At 51.0% G+C, this 18,339-nt stretch overlaps 1 protein-coding gene across 3 annotated transcripts; it reads left to right on the top strand.

Annotated features, from left to right (window-relative positions):
* The first annotated feature begins 7,249 nt into the window (after positions 1–7,249).
* LOC142219359 (uncharacterized) lies at positions 7,250–14,040 on the top strand. Of its 3 annotated transcripts, none has more exons than XM_075288359.1 (9): positions 7,250–7,329; positions 9,315–9,408; positions 9,489–9,579; positions 10,087–10,163; positions 10,851–10,950; positions 11,349–11,391; positions 11,480–11,542; positions 11,612–11,798; positions 12,817–12,937. In XM_075288359.1, exons 2-8 carry the CDS (start codon positions 9,355–9,357, stop codon positions 11,712–11,714), a joined length of 531 nt encoding a protein of 176 aa, XP_075144460.1. In that variant the 5' UTR covers positions 7,250–7,329; positions 9,315–9,354; the 3' UTR covers positions 11,715–11,798; positions 12,817–12,937. The 3 variants fall into 3 exon arrangements, with proteins under 3 accessions (XP_075144460.1, XP_075144459.1, XP_075144458.1); XM_075288358.1 differs by having other exon boundaries at positions 11,477–11,542; XM_075288357.1 differs by lacking the exons at positions 7,250–7,329; positions 9,315–9,408; positions 9,489–9,579; ... (2 more) ...; positions 11,349–11,391; positions 11,480–11,542 and adding an exon at positions 13,094–14,040 and having other exon boundaries at positions 11,615–11,798; positions 12,817–13,009.
* Positions 14,041–18,339: the final 4,299 nt, after the last annotated feature.

The raw sequence follows: 18,339 nt of genomic DNA, 5'->3' as shown, positions 1-18,339 counted from the left end.
TTGTCGGCTGCACATGCCTGTGATGCGAATCTCCCGTTCCACCACATCCCAAAGATGCTCCTCTATTGGATTGAGATCTGGTGACTGTGGAGGCCATTGGAGTACAGTGAACTCATTGTCATGTTCAAGAAACCAGTCTGAGATGATTCCAGCTTTAATGACATGGCATTGCATTATCCTGCTGAAAGTAGCCATCAGATGTTGGGTACATTGTGGTCATAAAGGGATGGACATGGTCAGCAACAATACTCAGGTAGGCTTTGGCGTTGCAACGATGCTCAATTGGTACCAAGGGGCCCAAAGAGTGCCAAGAAAATATTCCCCACACCATGACACCACACCACCAGCCCAGCCTGAACCGTTACCGATACAAGGCAGGATGGATCCATGCTTTCATGTTGTTGACGCCAAATTCTGACCCTACCATCCGAATGTCGCAGCAGAAAATCGAGACTCATCAGACCAGGCAACGTTTTTTTCCAATCTTCAATTGTCCAATTTCGATGAGCTTGTGCAAATTGTAGCCTCAGTTTCCTGTTCTTAGCTGAAAGGAGTGGCACCCGGTGTGGTCTTCTGCTGCTGTAGCCCATCTGTAGCCTCAAAGTTCGACGTACTGTGCGGCGTTCAGAGATGCTCTTCTGGCTACCTTGGTTGTAACGGGTGGCTATTTGAGTCACTGTTGCCTTTCTATCAGCTCGAACCAGTCTGGCCATTCTCCTCTGACCTCTGGCATCAACAACGCATTTCCGCCCCCCACAGAACTGCCGCTCACTGGATGTTTTTTCTTTTTCGGACCATTCTCTGTAAACCCTAGAGATGGTTGTGCGTGAAAATCCCAGGAGATCAGCAGTTTCTGAAATACTCAGACCAGCCCTTCTGGCACCAACAACCATGCCACGTTCAAAGGCACTCAAATCACCTTTCTTCCCCATACTGATGCTCGGTTTGAACTGCAGGAGATTGTCTTGACCATGTCTACATGCCGAAATGCACTGAGTTGCCGCCATGTGATTGGCTGATTAGAAATTAAGTGTTAACGAGCAGTTGGACAGGTTGTACCTAATAAAGTGGCCGGTGAGTGTATATACTGGGTGCTGTGATAATGGTGCAGGAACCTTGTTCTGACTCTGACCCCCGACACTGAATCCATGACTCCGACTCCGTCACACTCACATCTATATGGTATGAACCATGTCAGGTGACCTTTCCCCTTCCCAGGCCAAGACCCCCCCCCCCCCCCCCCCCCCCCCCCCCCCCCCCCCCCCCCCCCCCCCCCCCACCCCCCATGTCGCCCCTTTGAGCTTACAGATACCAAGGCTCCTCCTCTGCACTATATCAGTGTATTACACACCTTGTAATCTTGCAAGGTATTCGGATTTTCCTTTTTGGCATCTTCGTCACACACAGGACTCGGCCATCTCTCCCTGGCACTAGACGCGCCTGTAGGAGACACATACGATGACTAGGTTGTACATTTAGGGTGGACATACAGCATTATCTAGTTATGTCTCTGACCCTGTGATGTGACGCTCTGCCGCGTCCCTGTAATGTCCTTGTACAGGTCCTTGTGTCCTTCTACATACTCCCACTCCTCCATGGTGAAACTGACCGTGACGTCCTCGTATCTTATAGGAACCTGACGAGACAAAGCCATGATCCCATCTGTAAGATCAGTAATAATGTCCCGGCCGTCCCCGCAGCAGCGCTCACCTCTCCTGTCAGCAGCTCTATCATCTTTCTGGTGAGGTCCAGGACCCTCTGCTCTCGTGTCAGTGACTGCGGTGAGGACAATGTGACGGGCTCCGGCTCCTCCGGCCTCTTTACAGGGACATAATCCTATGTAAGAAACAAGCCAAGCCAAGATGACATTGAGGACTAAACCCCCCGTCTATAAGGACTTCTGGGCACCGCATTGACCTGATACGTTCCCTTTAAAACCCCTTCCCGACATGCGCCGTAATAGTACGCGGTGAAAGGCGCTGGAGGCGCCATTTTCCCGGCGGCACATGGGCGCTGCCATTTTGCCCGGGATCGCCGGCTCCTGGAGCATGCTCCAGGGGCCGACGTCACATTGCCATTACAGCCGGGAGCCTGTACAAGGTTCCCAGGCTTGTCTGCAAATCCTCTCTTTTGCAGGCTGGTCTATGCAGCCTGCAAAAGAGAGGATGATTTTTTGCAATGCATTAGCATTGTAATGCATTGCATTAGTGATCAGACCCCCTGGGGTTCAACACCCCTAGGGGGTCTAATAAATGCAAAAAAAAAAGTTTAAAAAATATAAAAAAAATATAAAAAGTATTAAAAGTTCAAATACCCCCCCCCCCTTTCCCTAGAACACATATAAAAGTAGTTAAAAACTGTGAAACACATACATGTTAGGTATCCCCGCGTCCAAAATCGCCCGCTCTACAAATCTATAACAATATTTTTCCTGTTCGGTAAACGCACGTAGCGGGAAAAATAGTCAAAAGTGCCAAACCGCCGTTTTTTCACTGTTTTGATTTTGATAAAAATTTGAATAAAATGTGATCAAAGCAAAAGCATTTCCCGAAAATGGTAGAACTACAAAGTACACCCGACCCCACAAAAAAAGACGCCCTATACATCCCCGTACACGCACGTATAAAAAAGTTACGGCCGTCGGAATATGGCGACTTTTAGAAAAAAAATTTTTAACACAGTTTTGGATTTTTTTTAAGGGGTCAAAATGTAAATAAAACCATATAAATTTGGTATCCCTGGAATCGTACCGAAACACAGAATACAGGGGACATGTCATTTTGGTTGCACAGTGAACGCCGTAAAACCAAAGCCTGTAAGAATGTCGCAGAAATGCATTTTTTTTCTTCAAATCCCCCCATTCTGAATTTTTTCCCTGCTTCCCAGTACATTATATAGAATAAATAATGGCGGCATCAGGAAGAAAAATTTGTCCTGCAAAAATTAAGACCTCATATGGCTCTGGGAGCGGAGAAATAAAAAAGTTATGGGGTTTAGAAGGAGGGGAGTCAAAAACGAAAATAAAAAAATGCCATCGGCGGGAAAGGGTTAAAAAGAGAAAATCCAGTTGAGTCTATTCTGTGATGCTGATGGAGAGGAAGGCAAAGCCCCCAAGAAGTAGAAGCCTCATTTTAGGGCCTCCAGTCTGACAATCATTACTAACCCATAGTATTATTACACTCCAGACCCCTGGTACTGTAGTCCATCCACGTGATCTGCAGTAGACCCCTGTCATGCACCCCTGCCCCTATTTGCCTTGGCAGCAGCCTCCTGACACTGGTTGTTTCTTTGCAGTCTCTTCCATGTCAGTTTTGCTCAGCGTGTGTTCCCATTTTTTAGTAATCTTGGTATGTGACATGAGACGTTATGGGACCCCGGGGTGACTGTACAGATGACCACCGCTGCTCTATCATAGGGGTGTCCTATCCCCAGGTGACTGTACCACCGCTGCCCTATCATAGGGGTGTCCCATCCCCAGGTGACTGTACCACCGCTGCTCTATCATAGGGGTGTCCTATCCCCAGGTGACTGTACCACCGCTGCTCTATCATAGGGGTGTCCCATCCCCAGGTGACTGTACCACCGCTGCTCTATCATAGGGGTGTCCCATCCCCAGGTGACTGTACCACCGCTGCTCTATCATAGGGGTGTCCCATCCCCAGGTGACTGTACCACCGCTGCCCTATCATAGGGGTGTCCCATCCCCAGGTGACTGTACCACCGCTGCCCTATCATAGGGGTGTCCCATCCCCAGGTGACTGTACCACCGCTGCTCTATCATAGGGGTGTCCCATCCCCAGGTGACTGAGTATACGAATATGATGAGGTGTCGGGTCTCCAGGCAGTAACTCTCTTCTTTATGTCTGGGCTTGATCAGCAGCAGCAGCGGCCATGACACCCGGTGTCCACCGGAGGAAGCCAGCGGCCGGAAAATGAAGAGGAATCTTAAAATCTAAATTCTAAAAAAGTGAAGACCCCTCACCTCTCCGGTCAGCAGGTAGAGGATCTCCAGGGTCAGCTTTAGTAGCCTCGTAGTCACATGACTCTTGTTTCTTGTCCATCCTCAGCGGTGCCGGCCAGCGGATCAGACCATGGCGACCTCTGCAGATGGAAAGTCATCTTAGATAGCATTCTCCTTCCACAACATACAACAAAGTTATAAGAGGTGTAAAAAGAGAACCTTTCACCAATTCAAGTTCTCAGCGTCTGTTATTAGACACCGCCCCGCTGATTCCAGAGCAGTTGGAATTTTCTCTCTAGTCGCCGTCGTTCCTGAGTAACAAGTGCAGGTAGTTTTGGTGCCTCGTGCTACTTGCACTCTGTAATGTCAGGTGGGCGGTGTCAGGCAGAGGGGCGTGATTCAGAGCTCCAATCAGAGGCAGCCAGTGTCAGAGCTCAGAGTCACGCCCCCTTGTCTGCTCCTGCCTGACTCCGCCCTCCTGACAGTACACAGGCACCAAAACTAACAGCAGTGATTGCTCAGTATCGGTGAGGGCCAGAGAGAGAATTCCAACTGCACCAGAATCAGCGGCGCAGCGACTAGCCCATGATGTAAGGAGCGGGGCTTGTTGGAGGTGGTGAAGGGTCCTCTTTAATAATTTTAGCGCATTTCACTCCAACATGGCTCTTCATACGGCCTGACATAGTATACAGCGAGAGGAAGAAGGAGAACCCGGAGAGAGGAAGACGGGGCGGCGAATATCAGTCCTTACCCGCTGGAGTAACCGCTAACCGGCCACCTGTAGTAACCCGGGGGACTTACTGTATGAGGGATAGAAACCGTGTGGGGGCAATAAATGGGGGTATGTACCATGTGGGGCCAATAAAAGAGTGTTATACTGTGTGAGGGCTATTACAGGGGTAATTATAGTTACAGGGTAATTATAGTGTGGGGGATATTACAGGGGTAATTATAGTGTATGGGGGGCTATTAGGGGTAATTATAGTGTGTGGAGGCTATTACAGGGGTAATTATAGTGTATGGGGGGGGCTATTAGGGGTAATTATAGTGTATGGGGGGCTATTACAGGGGTAATTATAGTGTGTGGGGGGCTATTAGGGGTAATTATAGTGTATGGGGGGCTATTACAGGGGTAATTATAGTGTATGGGGGGGCTATTAGGGGTAATTATAGTGTATGGGGGCTATTAGGGGTAATTATAGTGTATGGGGGTTATTAGGGGTAATTATAGTGTGTTGGGGGGCTATTAGGGGTAATTATAGTGTATGGGGGCTATTAGGGGTAATTATAGTGTGTGGGGCTATTAGGGGTAATTATAGTGTATGGGCTGGGTCTATTAGGGGTAATAGTGTATGGGGGCTATTAGGGGTAATTATAGTGTATGGGGGGCTATTAGGGGTAATTATAGTGTATGGGGGGCTATTAGGGGTAATTATAGTGTGTGGGGGCTATTAGGGGTAATTATAGTGTATGGGGGGCTATTAGGGGTAATTATAGTGTATGGGGGGCTATTAGGAGTAATTATAGTGTATGGGGGGCTATTAGGGGTAATTATAGTGTATGGGGGCTATTAGGAGTAATTATAGTGTATGGGGGGCTATTAGGGGTAATTATAGTGTGTGGGGGCTATTAGGGGTAATTATAGTGTGTGGGGGGCTATTAGGGGTAATTATAGTGTATGGGGGGCTATTACAGGGTAATTATAGTGTATGGGGTGCTATTAGGGGTAATTATAGTGTATGGGGGGGCTATTAGGGGTAATTATAGTGTGTGGGGGGCTATTAGGGATAAGCTCTGTCTCCCCCTCAGCACTGCTGCCCCGGGATCTCGCGCTCCACCTAGTGGCAGAAAATTGCAATGCGCTAACTCACCTCACAGCCGAGTCGGGCAGCCCGATGACGTCAGGTCACGTGATGTAGAGCGGCCACGTGACTCGCCTCTCACTTCCGGTTCATTGCTGCGCCCTGGAGAGACTGAGAGGATTGTGGCGGGTCCTGTGCTCGGGGTGTAGTGACCGGGCGGGGGGGGCACAATGGCGGAGCACACATGGGGGATTGATAGAGCTGTATTAGGTCTGGGCCAGTGTCTTCCCTGCAGTCCCGTCTCTGGTCGGCTCCTGTGCGCCCCCTAGTGGCTCCTCTCTTCCCCACTCTCAGTTGTCAGGTCTCAGTCGGCTCCTGTGCGCCCCCTAGTGGCTCCTCTCTTCCCCACTCTCAGTTGTCAGGTCTCAGGTGGCTCCTGTGCGCCCCCTGCTGCCAGGTCTTTCCCCTCCAGGGCATTATGTGGCTTCTCCATCCCCTGCACCGCTGCTCTGTGAGGTGACGCTCTGATGTTCCTGCTGCCTCAGGTCGGGCACATTCTCCGCAGTCCTGACAGCCGCCACAGATGAAGCTCCTTGTATCGGTCACATTGCTGCACAGATGGAGGTGTCACCGCTCTGTGCCCTCTTATGTCACAGGAATCTCATAAAGACCCAAATCCTCCTTATTAGTTGTGTCATAAATTATAAACATGTGATACAGTATCCTTAGTATATGGCTATAGATATAAATCACTGTACACTGCTGTAACCTCTGCCACACACACAAGGGGGCGCTGTGTGATGTAGAAGAGGATCCTCCAGCCCAGCAGACAGCGCCATCTCTGAGGGGTCCTCTGGTCCATTCCCGGGGGTTGGAGTAATATTATTTGTGGCTTTTTGCCCCTTTCATTGCACCTTATTCATTGATGTATTTCCAGTGCGTCTAATTTACTAAAAATGGTGCAAGAGCTTAATGGTATTATCCCTAGAACTGAGGGGGTCTGACACCCAGGACCCTGCAGATCAGCTGCTCCGGCACAGCAAGGCTCCCGGTGATGCTTACATTAAGGCAAACGCTGCCCCATAGACTTTACAGCAGGGCTAAAGAACCTTGGACTCTCCAGCTGATGTGACACTACAACTCCCAGCATGCTCCACTCACTTCTATGGGAGGTTCAAGTACAGTAGAGCCAGTATGCATGCTGGGAGTTGTAGTTTTGCAACAGCTGGAGAGCCGGTCAAGGAGCGCTGCGGTACTTAAAGCCACCATTCTACTTAGTATATTGAGAGAGCAGCATGTGAACATGACCCAGAGCCAGGCTGTGGCAGAGCAGCTGATCTGCGGGGTCCTGGGTGTCAGGCACCGGCCCCTCCCCGCACATTAACCCTACAAGCACCAGGGCAGGTTGTGAGGCGCACGGCTTCAAAAGGCCGGAAGTCCCGCCCACACGTCACCAAGTGGAACGCAGAGGATAAGTCGTGTGGAACGCACGAACCGGAAGTAAGCTGTCACTTAGGCACGAGCCGAGCGTCTGATGGCGGAAGTAAACATGAAGCTGAGGCTGCTGTGAGTAACTGTCACCGGCTGTGTGTGCTGTCTAGTGACTGTCTATAGTGAGCCTGCCCTCTAACTGCCCGTATAGACTTTACTGCTGTGTGCCATAGAACTGCGGCCATAGCGGTGTCTGTGAGGGGATGGGGCCATAGCAGGGATCCTCTCCATGGAGGGGGGGGGGGGTGGGGGGGAGGGGGGGGGAATTTATGGGGTTAATGAGAGGTTGCATTTCATTGGGAAATGCATAAAAATCTCAATTCATCCCTAACAGACGGGTATGGGCGGCGTACAGGGGATATCATATATATACAGTATATACACATATTATATGGGCCGCAGGCTGGCAATAAGAGTTATTTCAATAAAAACGTATTTTTGTGTTTTGGTGTTTCATAACTCAACTCTTTATCACTTTTTTGTAGCCGTTTTTTTGGGGATTTCTCCCCTTTTTTTGCGGGGTTACGCTATAACGTATACCAGACCGGACCAGACGCCCTCGTGGGCCATATTCAGCCTGTCATGGTCTCCCAGTGCTATAGACCGGTATTGTCAGGGACAGGTCACAAGGTCCCAACCATAGACTGCACTGACTGTCCTACTAACACTGACCCTTGTGGGTGCTGGGGAAGAGCACCTGTATGGCGGCCACTGACCCCGACCCCACGACCCTCCCTCCCAACCCCACGACCCTCCCTCCCAACCCCACGACCCTCCCTCCCAACCCCACGACCCTCCCTCCCGACCCCACGACCCTCCCTCCCGACCCCACGATCCTCCCTCCCGACCCCACGACCCTCCCCCACGACCCTCCCGACCCCACGACCCTCCCTCCCAACCCCACGACCCTCCCTCCCGACCCTCACGACCCTCCCTCCCGACCCCACGATCCTCCCTCCCGACCCCACGACCCTCCCCCACGACCCTCCCGACCCCACGACCCTCCCTCCCAACCCCACGACCCTCCCGACCCCACGACCGACCCTCCCCTCCCTCCTGACCCACGACCCTCCCTCCCGACCCCACGACCCTCCCGACCCCACGACCCTCCCTCCCGACCCCACGACCCTCCCTCCCGACCCCACGACCCTCCCCCACGACCCGACCGACCCCACGACCGACCCTCCCTCCCGACCCCACGACCCTCCCGACCCTCCCTCCCTCACGACCCTCCCTCCCTCCCCCACGACCCTCCCCTCCCTCCCCCACGACCGACCCTCCCTCCCGACCCCACGACCCTCCCTCCCTCACGACCCTCCCTCCCCGACCCCACGACCCTCCCGACCCCACGACCCTCCCTCCCCCACGACCCTCCCTCCCAACCCCACGACCCTCCCTCCCGACCCCACGACCCTCCCTCCCGACCCCCCCTCCCCACCCTCCCGACCCTCCTCCCTCCCGACCCCACGACCCTCCTTCCCGACCCCACGACCCTCCTTCCCGACCCACCCTCCCAACCCCACCTCCCCCACGACCCTCCCCCCCTCCCGACCCCACGGCCCTCCCTCCCGACCCTCCCTCCCGACCCCATGACCCTCCCTGTGCTTTGAGCCCATTACAGCACCCTTGGTGTGCCAGCTGTTCTGATACTACAACTCCCAGCATGCTTCATTCACTACTATAGGTATTCAGACATGCTGGGAGTTGTAGTTGTACAATAGCTGGGTGTGGCTGGTTGCTGCTCCCTTGTGTATGCCATCCTGCACTAAGGGGTTAATGTTACCCGCCTTGCGCAGGTCTCCTCCGCTGCACATCACATGTTTTTCTTCCAACCCTCAGCAAGAAGAGTTGGGACGTTTGTTCGGGGGTCATTGGGGTGGTTTGACCGCTTGTCAGGTAGGAGAGGAATCTGCCGCCCCCTTTGGCTCTCGGACCCTTCAGGAGACAGTATATACACCTAACACTCATATACGGGTTTTTCGGATGGGCGCACCTGCTGTAGGACTTGTCCCCGGAGATAATGATCTGTCTTCTGATGTATCTTGACCTTGTCATTTCAGTTCCGCCATTTTCCGTCCTGGTGCCTGATGTCTTCATGAGATGGACGTTCCTGATTATAAGCGAGATCACGCCACCCTCCCGCAGGATCCTCAGGTAGGTGCGCAGTACACCGCCATGTTACCATCGTGCAGAACTAATGTCCTCCACTGATAACCGTGTGTAACATACAACAGGGAGGAGTTCAGATACGAATGCAAGTGGAAGATGGAGAAATCATGTGCGTGAAGATCAAAGAGGAGGAGATCCCTGCTGACATCAGCCCACGTAAGATTCTCCAGCCCAATGCAAATGCATGCTATTCAGTGTGGCCAGTAGGGGTGCTAGAGCAATGCGTGACGCTTAATCTGATCACTGGGGTTCAAAGCCCAAGACCCCACAGATCAGCTGCTCACGTTCATAGCTCAGTCCCATTGATGTGAATGGAGCTGAACTGCAATACCAAGCACAGCCACTATACAATGTAGGGCGCTGTGCTCATAGAGCTAATCCAAGGGTCAGACCCCACTGATGTGTATTGGTCACCTCTCCAAAGATAGAATATCAAAATGTGACCCTTTAAAGGGGTTGTCTCAATATTAAAGGGGTTGTCTCAACTCAACAACTTATCACAACCCGTCTGTAACTCCAGCAGCCATACTCCTTCTTGTTTCTCCATCTCCTGTCCTTGTTTCCACATCTAAATCCTCTATTTTCTTCATAAAGTGATGTCTTTTTTTTTTTTTTTGTGTGAGATCAAAGCACAGACTCCATGTATTGTCTTGTGTCCTGCAGATGGATCCGGGGACAGAATGACACCGGAGAGGCGACTCAGGCTTCATTACGTACATGGCGTAAAGGCAGACAACGATGTAGGTATCAGCCGCGCGACAGGAGGTGGACATCGATGGACTGTCCTTAGGATCCATCATCAGTATCAGATCGGTGGGGGTCCTGCACCGATCAGCTGCTGCAGACCTGAATTAGAATGGCGGCTGATTGGTCCCCCGGGGTCCTGCCGGGTGTCAGACCCGTAACAATCTCGTATTGGTGAACTAGGTTGTAGTGATTTACTCTTGGACCAGGTGAGCGCCGCAGCCTCTGCACTGCATCGGACATGCTGTATAACAGAAGCTCAGACCCATTCACTTACATGGGGCTGAACCGCTCACAGGTCATGTGACCAGTGCACATGAAGTCACATGACCAGTGCACATGAAGTCACATGACCAGTGCACATGAGGTCACATGACCAGTGCACATGAAGTCACATGACCAGTGCACATGAGGTCACATGACCAGTGCACATGAGATCACATGACCAGTGCACATGAGGTCACATGATCAGTGCACATGAGATCACATGACCAGTGCACATGAGATCACGTGACCAGTGCACATGAGATCACATGACCAGTGCAATGGAAGAGGTGCTGAAGGAGCATAACAGAGACAATCAGTGGGGGTCACGGATGTCGGACCTCAGCTGATCCTACATTGATGATGTATAGGATCGGCCCAGAAACCCCCTTTAATATGAAGTCATTTCTTTTCTGTAGGAGGAGAGCTTGAATGTTCTCGTGAATACCGATCCAATGGTGGATGGAGACGGCTCCTACCTGGATAACAAGGAGGACATCCCTATAGATTTCAGCCCCGGTGAGGAATGACTTCTATTAGCTCTATAGGTGCCCATATACCCTACCGCATATCCCCCGTGTGTCAGGGACTCCTAACTCTACCCTCATGACATGTCAAGGGAACGTAAGACCAGGCTAGGTCCTTTACTCCCGCTGCCCGGGGTGAAGATTTCTCTCTTCCAAACTCAGCTTAGTCAAGTGTGCATGTGTATGGGGGCGATAGGAGGAATAGCTGTCAGACAAACGAGCCAGGGAACCAGGGTAAAGCATCCAAGTCATGAGGGAGGGCAGATCACAAAGGTTCGTAGATAAGAGAAGTGAACCAGACATTAGAGAGCCCCCTACAGTAACACCAGGAGGTCTCTGTGTGTCCGGACACATCCAGAACTAACGCACGCCATCTTTTTATGATTCCAGTCACTTCAGAACCTCGAGGGAATCGTCCACAGCTTATTAAGAAGTATGTAAATCTTTGGTCAGCCATTATACGAGCCATTTCTTGTTCGCCACTAGCCAACGGACCCGTGTCATTTTTTTTGCCCCAGTAGGACAAGCAGTAACGGCCGAGCTGGCACCTTCTCGCACACGCGAAAACGGCCGTCTGCACCCAGGTAGGTTCAGCTTTCTAAGTGTCAGACAATGACTTGACCTGTGACTAAGCGATGTGACTTGTACTGCAGGATGGCGGATAGTCGAGGTTACATAGAGGTGAACAGTCTCATCACCGCGGTGTCCCATCAGCCGGCCATCTGGGACGCCAGGGTAGTTACATGGACCGGCTGAAGAGGTCCCACGCGTGGGAGAGAGTGTGTCAGGAAATGACTGAGGACTGGGACGACCTGCACGCCAAGACCAAAGACCGGCGACGTGAGTAACACTGGGGGTGACCCATCAAACATGGCAGACCTGGGCCGGATAATGGCCAATAATAATGACCTGTTATCAAAAAGGGGATGGCGGGGACTATTATCGGATTGATGGGGGGCCAAGGGGAAGGACCTGCATGAACGAGCCGCTCTGGACAACGTACATTATCTGGGCCTTGTACGATGGCCAGGAGCCCCAACTCCAGCTCGGCCCCAGATCTGTGCACTGTATATTAGAGGGACCGGATATTTATGGCCTGTCCTAGGCCTGGGCCGCATCTGCTTTATGATGTTTTTTAATTAAAGGGATCCTATCAGTCAGACACAATTTTTTCTAGGTACCACGTCGGAATAGCCTTAAGAAAGGCTATTCGTCTCCTACCTTTCGTCGTCTTCTCTGCACCACCATTCGCCTACAATCCTGGTTCCTGTCAGTATGTAAATGACTTCTTTTGCAGCACTGGAGGCGGGCCGCAGCGCCCAGACAGCACTGGGGGCGTCCCCAATGCTGCGAGAGAACTCTCTCCAGCACCGCCTCCTCTTTTTCAACAGTGTCCTCTTCTTCCAGCAGTGGCTTGTAACTTCTAAGGCCTCGGGCAGAGCAGACTGCACATGCCCACAGACCACGAGAAAATGGCCGCTTACAATACTGTGCAAGTGGCCATTTACTTGTGGCCTGTGGGCATGCGCAGTCTGCTCTGCCCAAGGCCTTAGAAGTTACAAGCCACCACCGGAAGAAGAGGATGAAGGAAGAGGACGCTGCTGACGAAGATGGAGAGAGTTCTCTCACAGCATTGGGGCCGCCCCCAGGGGTGCTGTCTAAGCATTGGGGCCCGACCCCAGTGCTGCGAAAGAGCTCATTTACATACCAACAAGAACCGGGATTATAGGCGAACGGCGGCGCGGAGAAGACGACGAAAGGTAGGAGACCAATAGCCTTTCTTAAGGCCATTCTGACGTGGTACCTAGAAAAATCGTGTCTGACTGACAGGATCCCTTTAATATTTATTTTCTATCAGTGAAAGATCTGCAAACCCGATGGCGTTCCCTGAAGGATTGTTACAGGAGGGAGCTACAGCAACAAAGAAAAGCCGAGAAGAGCGGCGGACCGGCAGTAAAGAGGAAGACCTACTTGTATTTCCGCCAGCTCCATTTCTTGAAGCCCGTCTTGGAGGCCCGGAGACAGGTTTGGAAGCAGAAGCCTGGCGACTGGCAAGTGTTGCTTTAAGGTTTCCCCGTTTCGTTGCTGCTTTTGTAAGTAGTTTCCTTATTTTTGGATATTTTTCATTTCCTCAGCCTGTCTGGAAACCTCCGCGATAAGACACAGGAATCCAAGTTGGAGTCTAAGTCATCGGCCACATCGGTGACCCCAAGGTCTAGCGTTACGTCGTCGTCTTTGCCATTGATGGACCTGGAACAGCCCCCAAAGAGGAGAAGGCAGGAGAAGCAGGCCAGCCCCTCTCTGATGTCTCCCATAACTTCTCAGGGAGTCGGGAGGGAAGACCTAGAGAAAGACGCAGACTATCACTTCTACATGTACATCATGGCCGTGACCAAGAACTTCTCTCCGGAGAAGAAGTGGGCTTTCAGAATGAAGATCATGGAGTTGCTCCAGATGCATTCACTGGAGCAGGCGGCTCCTTCCTATCCGTCTCACCTCACCTACTCGTACCCCCCCGAAGCTCATATATCCCCTTCTGCTTACACCCACTACTACCTTCATGAGACCACTCACCCCCATTCCTCCAGATTCTCCCCAACACCAACCTATATTCCTCCTGACCACAATCCTTCAGACCCGTCCATTCTGCATGTCCCTTCTAGTCGTCCACATTCGCCTATGGAGTCTCCTTACCGAAGCCCCCTATCCCGCTCCTCGCAGACGCCTTCCAGCCAGGCCAGCCTAGACACAGAAGGGGACAGCTCATATCTGGACTACTAAGAAGTTAAAGGGGCTTCCTGGGAGTTACATATTAATGACCCCTCCTTTGGATAGGTCATTATTATCTAGTCATGGGGGGGTCTGATACCAAGGACCCCGCAGATGACCGGTGCTTCCATTTTACAGGTCAGTGATGTCACATTAACTTGTTACCTGCCCTGTATGCAAATGGTCCCATTAACGTGAATGGGGCTGAGCTGCAATACCAAGCACAGCCACTATACCATGGGTGGCGCTATGCTTGGTATGTAGTGATGAGGCCATAGCGCTGATCATAAATATGTAATCCCTGAAAGTTACAGAGTATACAATTTATTAAAATATATATAAATATAATATAAATCTATAAACAATAAACTTTTTATTTGTTTAAAAATCTCAGTTTTTCATTTTTACATATTGTAGACACTGAACCAAAACCTCTGCAGCCGGTGTGGTAAGGGCGCTTTTTTAGCGTCCACCACTCGTACGTATAGGGACTGTATCGGCCGCCCATTGTCTCTTGAGGGTGGAAGGTTCTAGGTCTTACTGTACAGTGAGGTCTTCCGTCATCCTAGAGGAGGGCGAGGAAGATGGCGTCTGCTCTAAGGAGGAGGTGGACCCGCTCCGGCTCTTACCACAGCTTCTTACCCCTTATTGTTAACCTTTCAATCACCCGACTCTATGACTGCACATGATGAGAGCGGAATCCGACCGTAGTCAATGACCCCGAAATCTAATAAAATAATAGGCGTTTAATAAATGAGATAATGTTGATCTGTGTTACAAAGGAAGCAAAAATGGATCCGAGGATGGAGAATGTTATGCACTGATCGACTCCCAACGTTCAATGACCTCCCAAGGTTACTGTGCGGCTACAGCATTCCCGGGCCCAGCCGAAGCTTCCTGGAGGTGTCTGTGCCCTCAACTCATAACATGACCTATGGAATGTATAGGAATGTCAAGGAATGTTTAGTAACAGAATAGTATATAGATATATATATAGAGAGAGAGAGATCAGTAACAGATTAGTATACAGCAATACAGAGATCAGTAACAGAATAGTATATAGATGTACAGAGATCAGTAACTGCTAGTAACGGGTTGGACCCCCTTTTGCCTTCAGAACTGCCTCAATTCTTCGTGGCATAGATACAACAAGGTGCTGGAAGCATTCCTCAGAGATTTTGCTCCATATTGACATGATGGCATCACACAGTTGCAGTCGCAGATTTGTCGGCTGCACATCCATGATGCGAATCTCCCGTTCCACCACATCCCAAAGATGCTCCTCTATTGGATTGAGATCTGGTGGCTGTGGAGGCCATTGGAGTACAGTGAACTCATTGTCATGTTCAAGAAACCAGTCTGAGATGATTCCAGCTTTATGACATGGCATTGCATTATCCTGCTGAAAGTAGCCATCAGATGTTGGGTACATTGTGGTCATAAAGGGATGGACATGGTCAGCAACAATACTCAGGTAGGCTTTGGCGTTGCAACAATGCTCAATTGGTACCAAGGGGCCCAAAGAGTGCCAAGAAAATATTCCCCACACCATGACACCACCACCACCAGCCTGAACCGTTACCGATACAAGGCAGGATGGATCCATGCTTTCATGTTGTTGACGCCAAATTCTGACCCTACCATCCGAATGTCGCAGCAGAAATCGAGACTCATCAGACCAGGCAACGTTTTTCCAATCTTCAATTGTCCAATTTCGATGAGCTTGTGCAAATTGTAGCCTCAGTTTCCTGTTCTTAGCTGAAAGGAGTGGCACCCGGTGTGGTCTTCTGCTGCTGTAGCCCATCTGTAGCCTCAAAGTTGGACGTACTGTGCGGCGTTCAGAGATGCTCTTCTGGCTACCTTGGTTGTAACGGGTGGCTATTTGAGTCACTGTTGCCTTTCTATCAGCTGGAACCAGTCTGGCCATTCTCCTCTGACCTCTGGCATCAACAACGCATTTCCGCCCACAGAACTGCCGCTCACTGGATGTTTTTTCTTTTTCGGACCATTCTCTGTAAACCCTAGAGATGGTTGTGCGTGAAAATCCCAGTAGATCAGCAGTTTCTGAAATACTCAGACCAGCCCTTCTGGCACCAACAACCATGCCACGTTCAAAGGCACTCAAATCACCTTTCTTCCCCCCCATACTGATGCTCGGTTTGAACTGCAGGAAATTGTCTTGACCATGTCTACATGCCTAAATGCACTGAGTTGCCGCCATGTGATTGGCTGATTAGAAATTAAGTGTTAACGAGCAGTTGGACAGGTGTACCTAATAAAGTGGCCGGTGAGTGTATATAGACTCTATGTATCTGTATACTTCTGCTCAGTTTCCGCTGCACTATGGAGTGTGACGTCCATCACTATTCTATGGGACGGGTTGGGGCCGCACTTCTGAGTATGGAACGGTTGGGGGTACGTAACTAGTATAGCACCCCGACCTCTAGTCACCCCACTCCTGCACTGATATATGTCATGACCACAGTTTTGGAAAGTTTTTTTTACCAGGTCGCACACTGGCCGATACCCTTCTATAGCTCCATTCATGGCTGTGTCGTTCATAGGTCAGGGTGGGGGCACAAACCTTAGGAAAGGTACTATTGCTGTGATTCGGGTTCATTCAATTAAAGAGGATGTTTGGGGAGCTTAGTCTGACTTATCTGGCCGACTCCTAATGATGAACCCGGGGGACATCCGGATCCCCAGGATCACATATTCGGAACCAGCACCCCCTCCCTCCTCCCCATAGGAGATGACCTGTGCTATTGGGGTGCTAGGGCACAATCACATGGATGTCATGTATTAGTAGAACCAATATATTATACTGTCCCATAGTCTCTGCATCTCCCACTATAGCAAAGGGGGCAGAAATAGGTTCCCAAATACTGGAAGATGATGGAGTATTGGCTAGAATGTTTTGCACACCACAATTTCACCAATATGGCACTTTCTTTCCCTTATACATCGCCCCTCTCCCCTATGCAAAAGCCCCCTGTATACATCCCCCTCTCCCCTATACAATAGCCCCCTGTATACATCCCCCTCTCCCCTATACAATAGCCCCCTGTATACATCCCCCTCTCCCCTATACAATAGCCCCTGTATACATCCCCTCTCCCCTATACAATAGCCCCTGTACACATCCCCCTCTCCCCTATACAATAGCCCCCTGTATACATCCCCCTCTCCCTATACAATAGCCCCTGTATACATCCCCCTCTCCCCTATACAATAGCCCCCTGTATACATCCCCCTCTCCCCTATACAATAGCCCCCTGTATACATCCCCCTCTCCCCTATACAATAGCCCCCTGTATACATCCCCCTCTCCCCTATACAATAGCCCCCTGTATACATCCCCCTCTCCCTATACAATAGCCCCTGTATACATCCCCCACTCCCCTATACAATAGCCCCCTGTATACATCCCTCTCCCCTATACAATAGCCCCCTGTATACATCCCCCTCTCCCCTATACAATAGCCCCCTGTATACATCGCCCCTCTCCCTATACAATAGCCCCTGTATACATCCCCCTCTCCCCTATACAATAGCCCCCTGTATACATCCCCCTCTCCCCTATACAATAGCCCCCTGTATACATCCCCCTCTCCCTATACAATAGCCCCTGTATACAACCCCTCCCCCTATACAATAGCCCCCTGTATACATCCCCCACTCCCCTATACAATAGCCCCCTGTATACATCCCTCTCCCCTATACAATAGCCCCCTGTATACATCCCTCTCCCCTATACAATAGCCCCCTGTATACATCCCCCTCTCCCCTATACAATAGCCCCCTGTATACATCCCCCTCTCCCCTATACAATAGCCCCTGTATACATCCCCCTCTCCCCTATACAATAGCCCCCTGTATACATCGCCCCTCTCCCTATACAATAGCCCCTGTATACATCCCCCTCTCCCCTATACAATAGCCCCTGTATACATCCCCCTCTCCCCTATACAATAGCCCCCTGTATACATCCCCCTCTCCCCTATACAATAGCCCCCTGTATACATCCCTCTCCCCTATACAATAGCCCCCTGTATACATCCCCCTCTCCCCTATACAATAGCCCCCTGTATACGTCCCCCTCTCCCCTATACAATAGCCCCCTGTATACGTCCCCCTCTCCCCTATACAATAGCCCCCTGTATACGTCCCCCTCTCCCCTATACAATAGCCCCCTGTATACAACCCCTCCCCCTATACAATAGCCCTCTGTATAATCCCCCTCTCCCCAATACAATAGCCCCCTGTATACATCCCCCTCTCCCCTATACAATAGCCCCCTGTATACATCCCCCTCTCCCCAATACAATAGTCCCCTGTATACATCCCCCTCTCCCCTATACAATAGCCCCCTGTATACATCCCCCTCTCCCCTATACAATAGCCCCCTGTATACATCCCCCTCTCCCCTATACAATAGCCACCTGTATACATCCCCCTCTCCCCTATACAATAGCCCCCTGTATAATCCCCATCTCCCCAATACAATAGTCCCCTGTATACATCCCCCTCTCCCCTATACAATAGCCCCCTGTATACATCGCCCCTCTCCCTATACAATAGCCCCCTGTATACATCCCCCTCTCCCCTATAC

Source organism: Leptodactylus fuscus, chromosome 10, assembly GCF_031893055.1.
Source record: "Leptodactylus fuscus isolate aLepFus1 chromosome 10, aLepFus1.hap2, whole genome shotgun sequence".
Taxonomy (NCBI): domain Eukaryota; kingdom Metazoa; phylum Chordata; class Amphibia; order Anura; family Leptodactylidae; genus Leptodactylus; species Leptodactylus fuscus.
This window is presented reverse-complemented; position numbering and strand designations above follow the sequence as displayed.

Bases quoted from the DNA above. Each gene is read 5' to 3' on its own strand.
- LOC142219359 (XM_075288357.1), top strand. From the start codon at position 11,702: ATGGACCGGCTGAAGAGGTCCCACGCGTGGGAGAGAGTGTGTCAGGAA. The intron at 11,799-12,816 runs GTGAGTAACACT...ATTTTCTATCAG, and splicing joins CAAGACCAAAGACCGGCGAC to TGAAAGATCTGCAAACCCGA. The intron at 13,010-13,093 runs GCAAGTGTTGCT...TCATTTCCTCAG, and splicing joins AAGCAGAAGCCTGGCGACTG to CCTGTCTGGAAACCTCCGCG.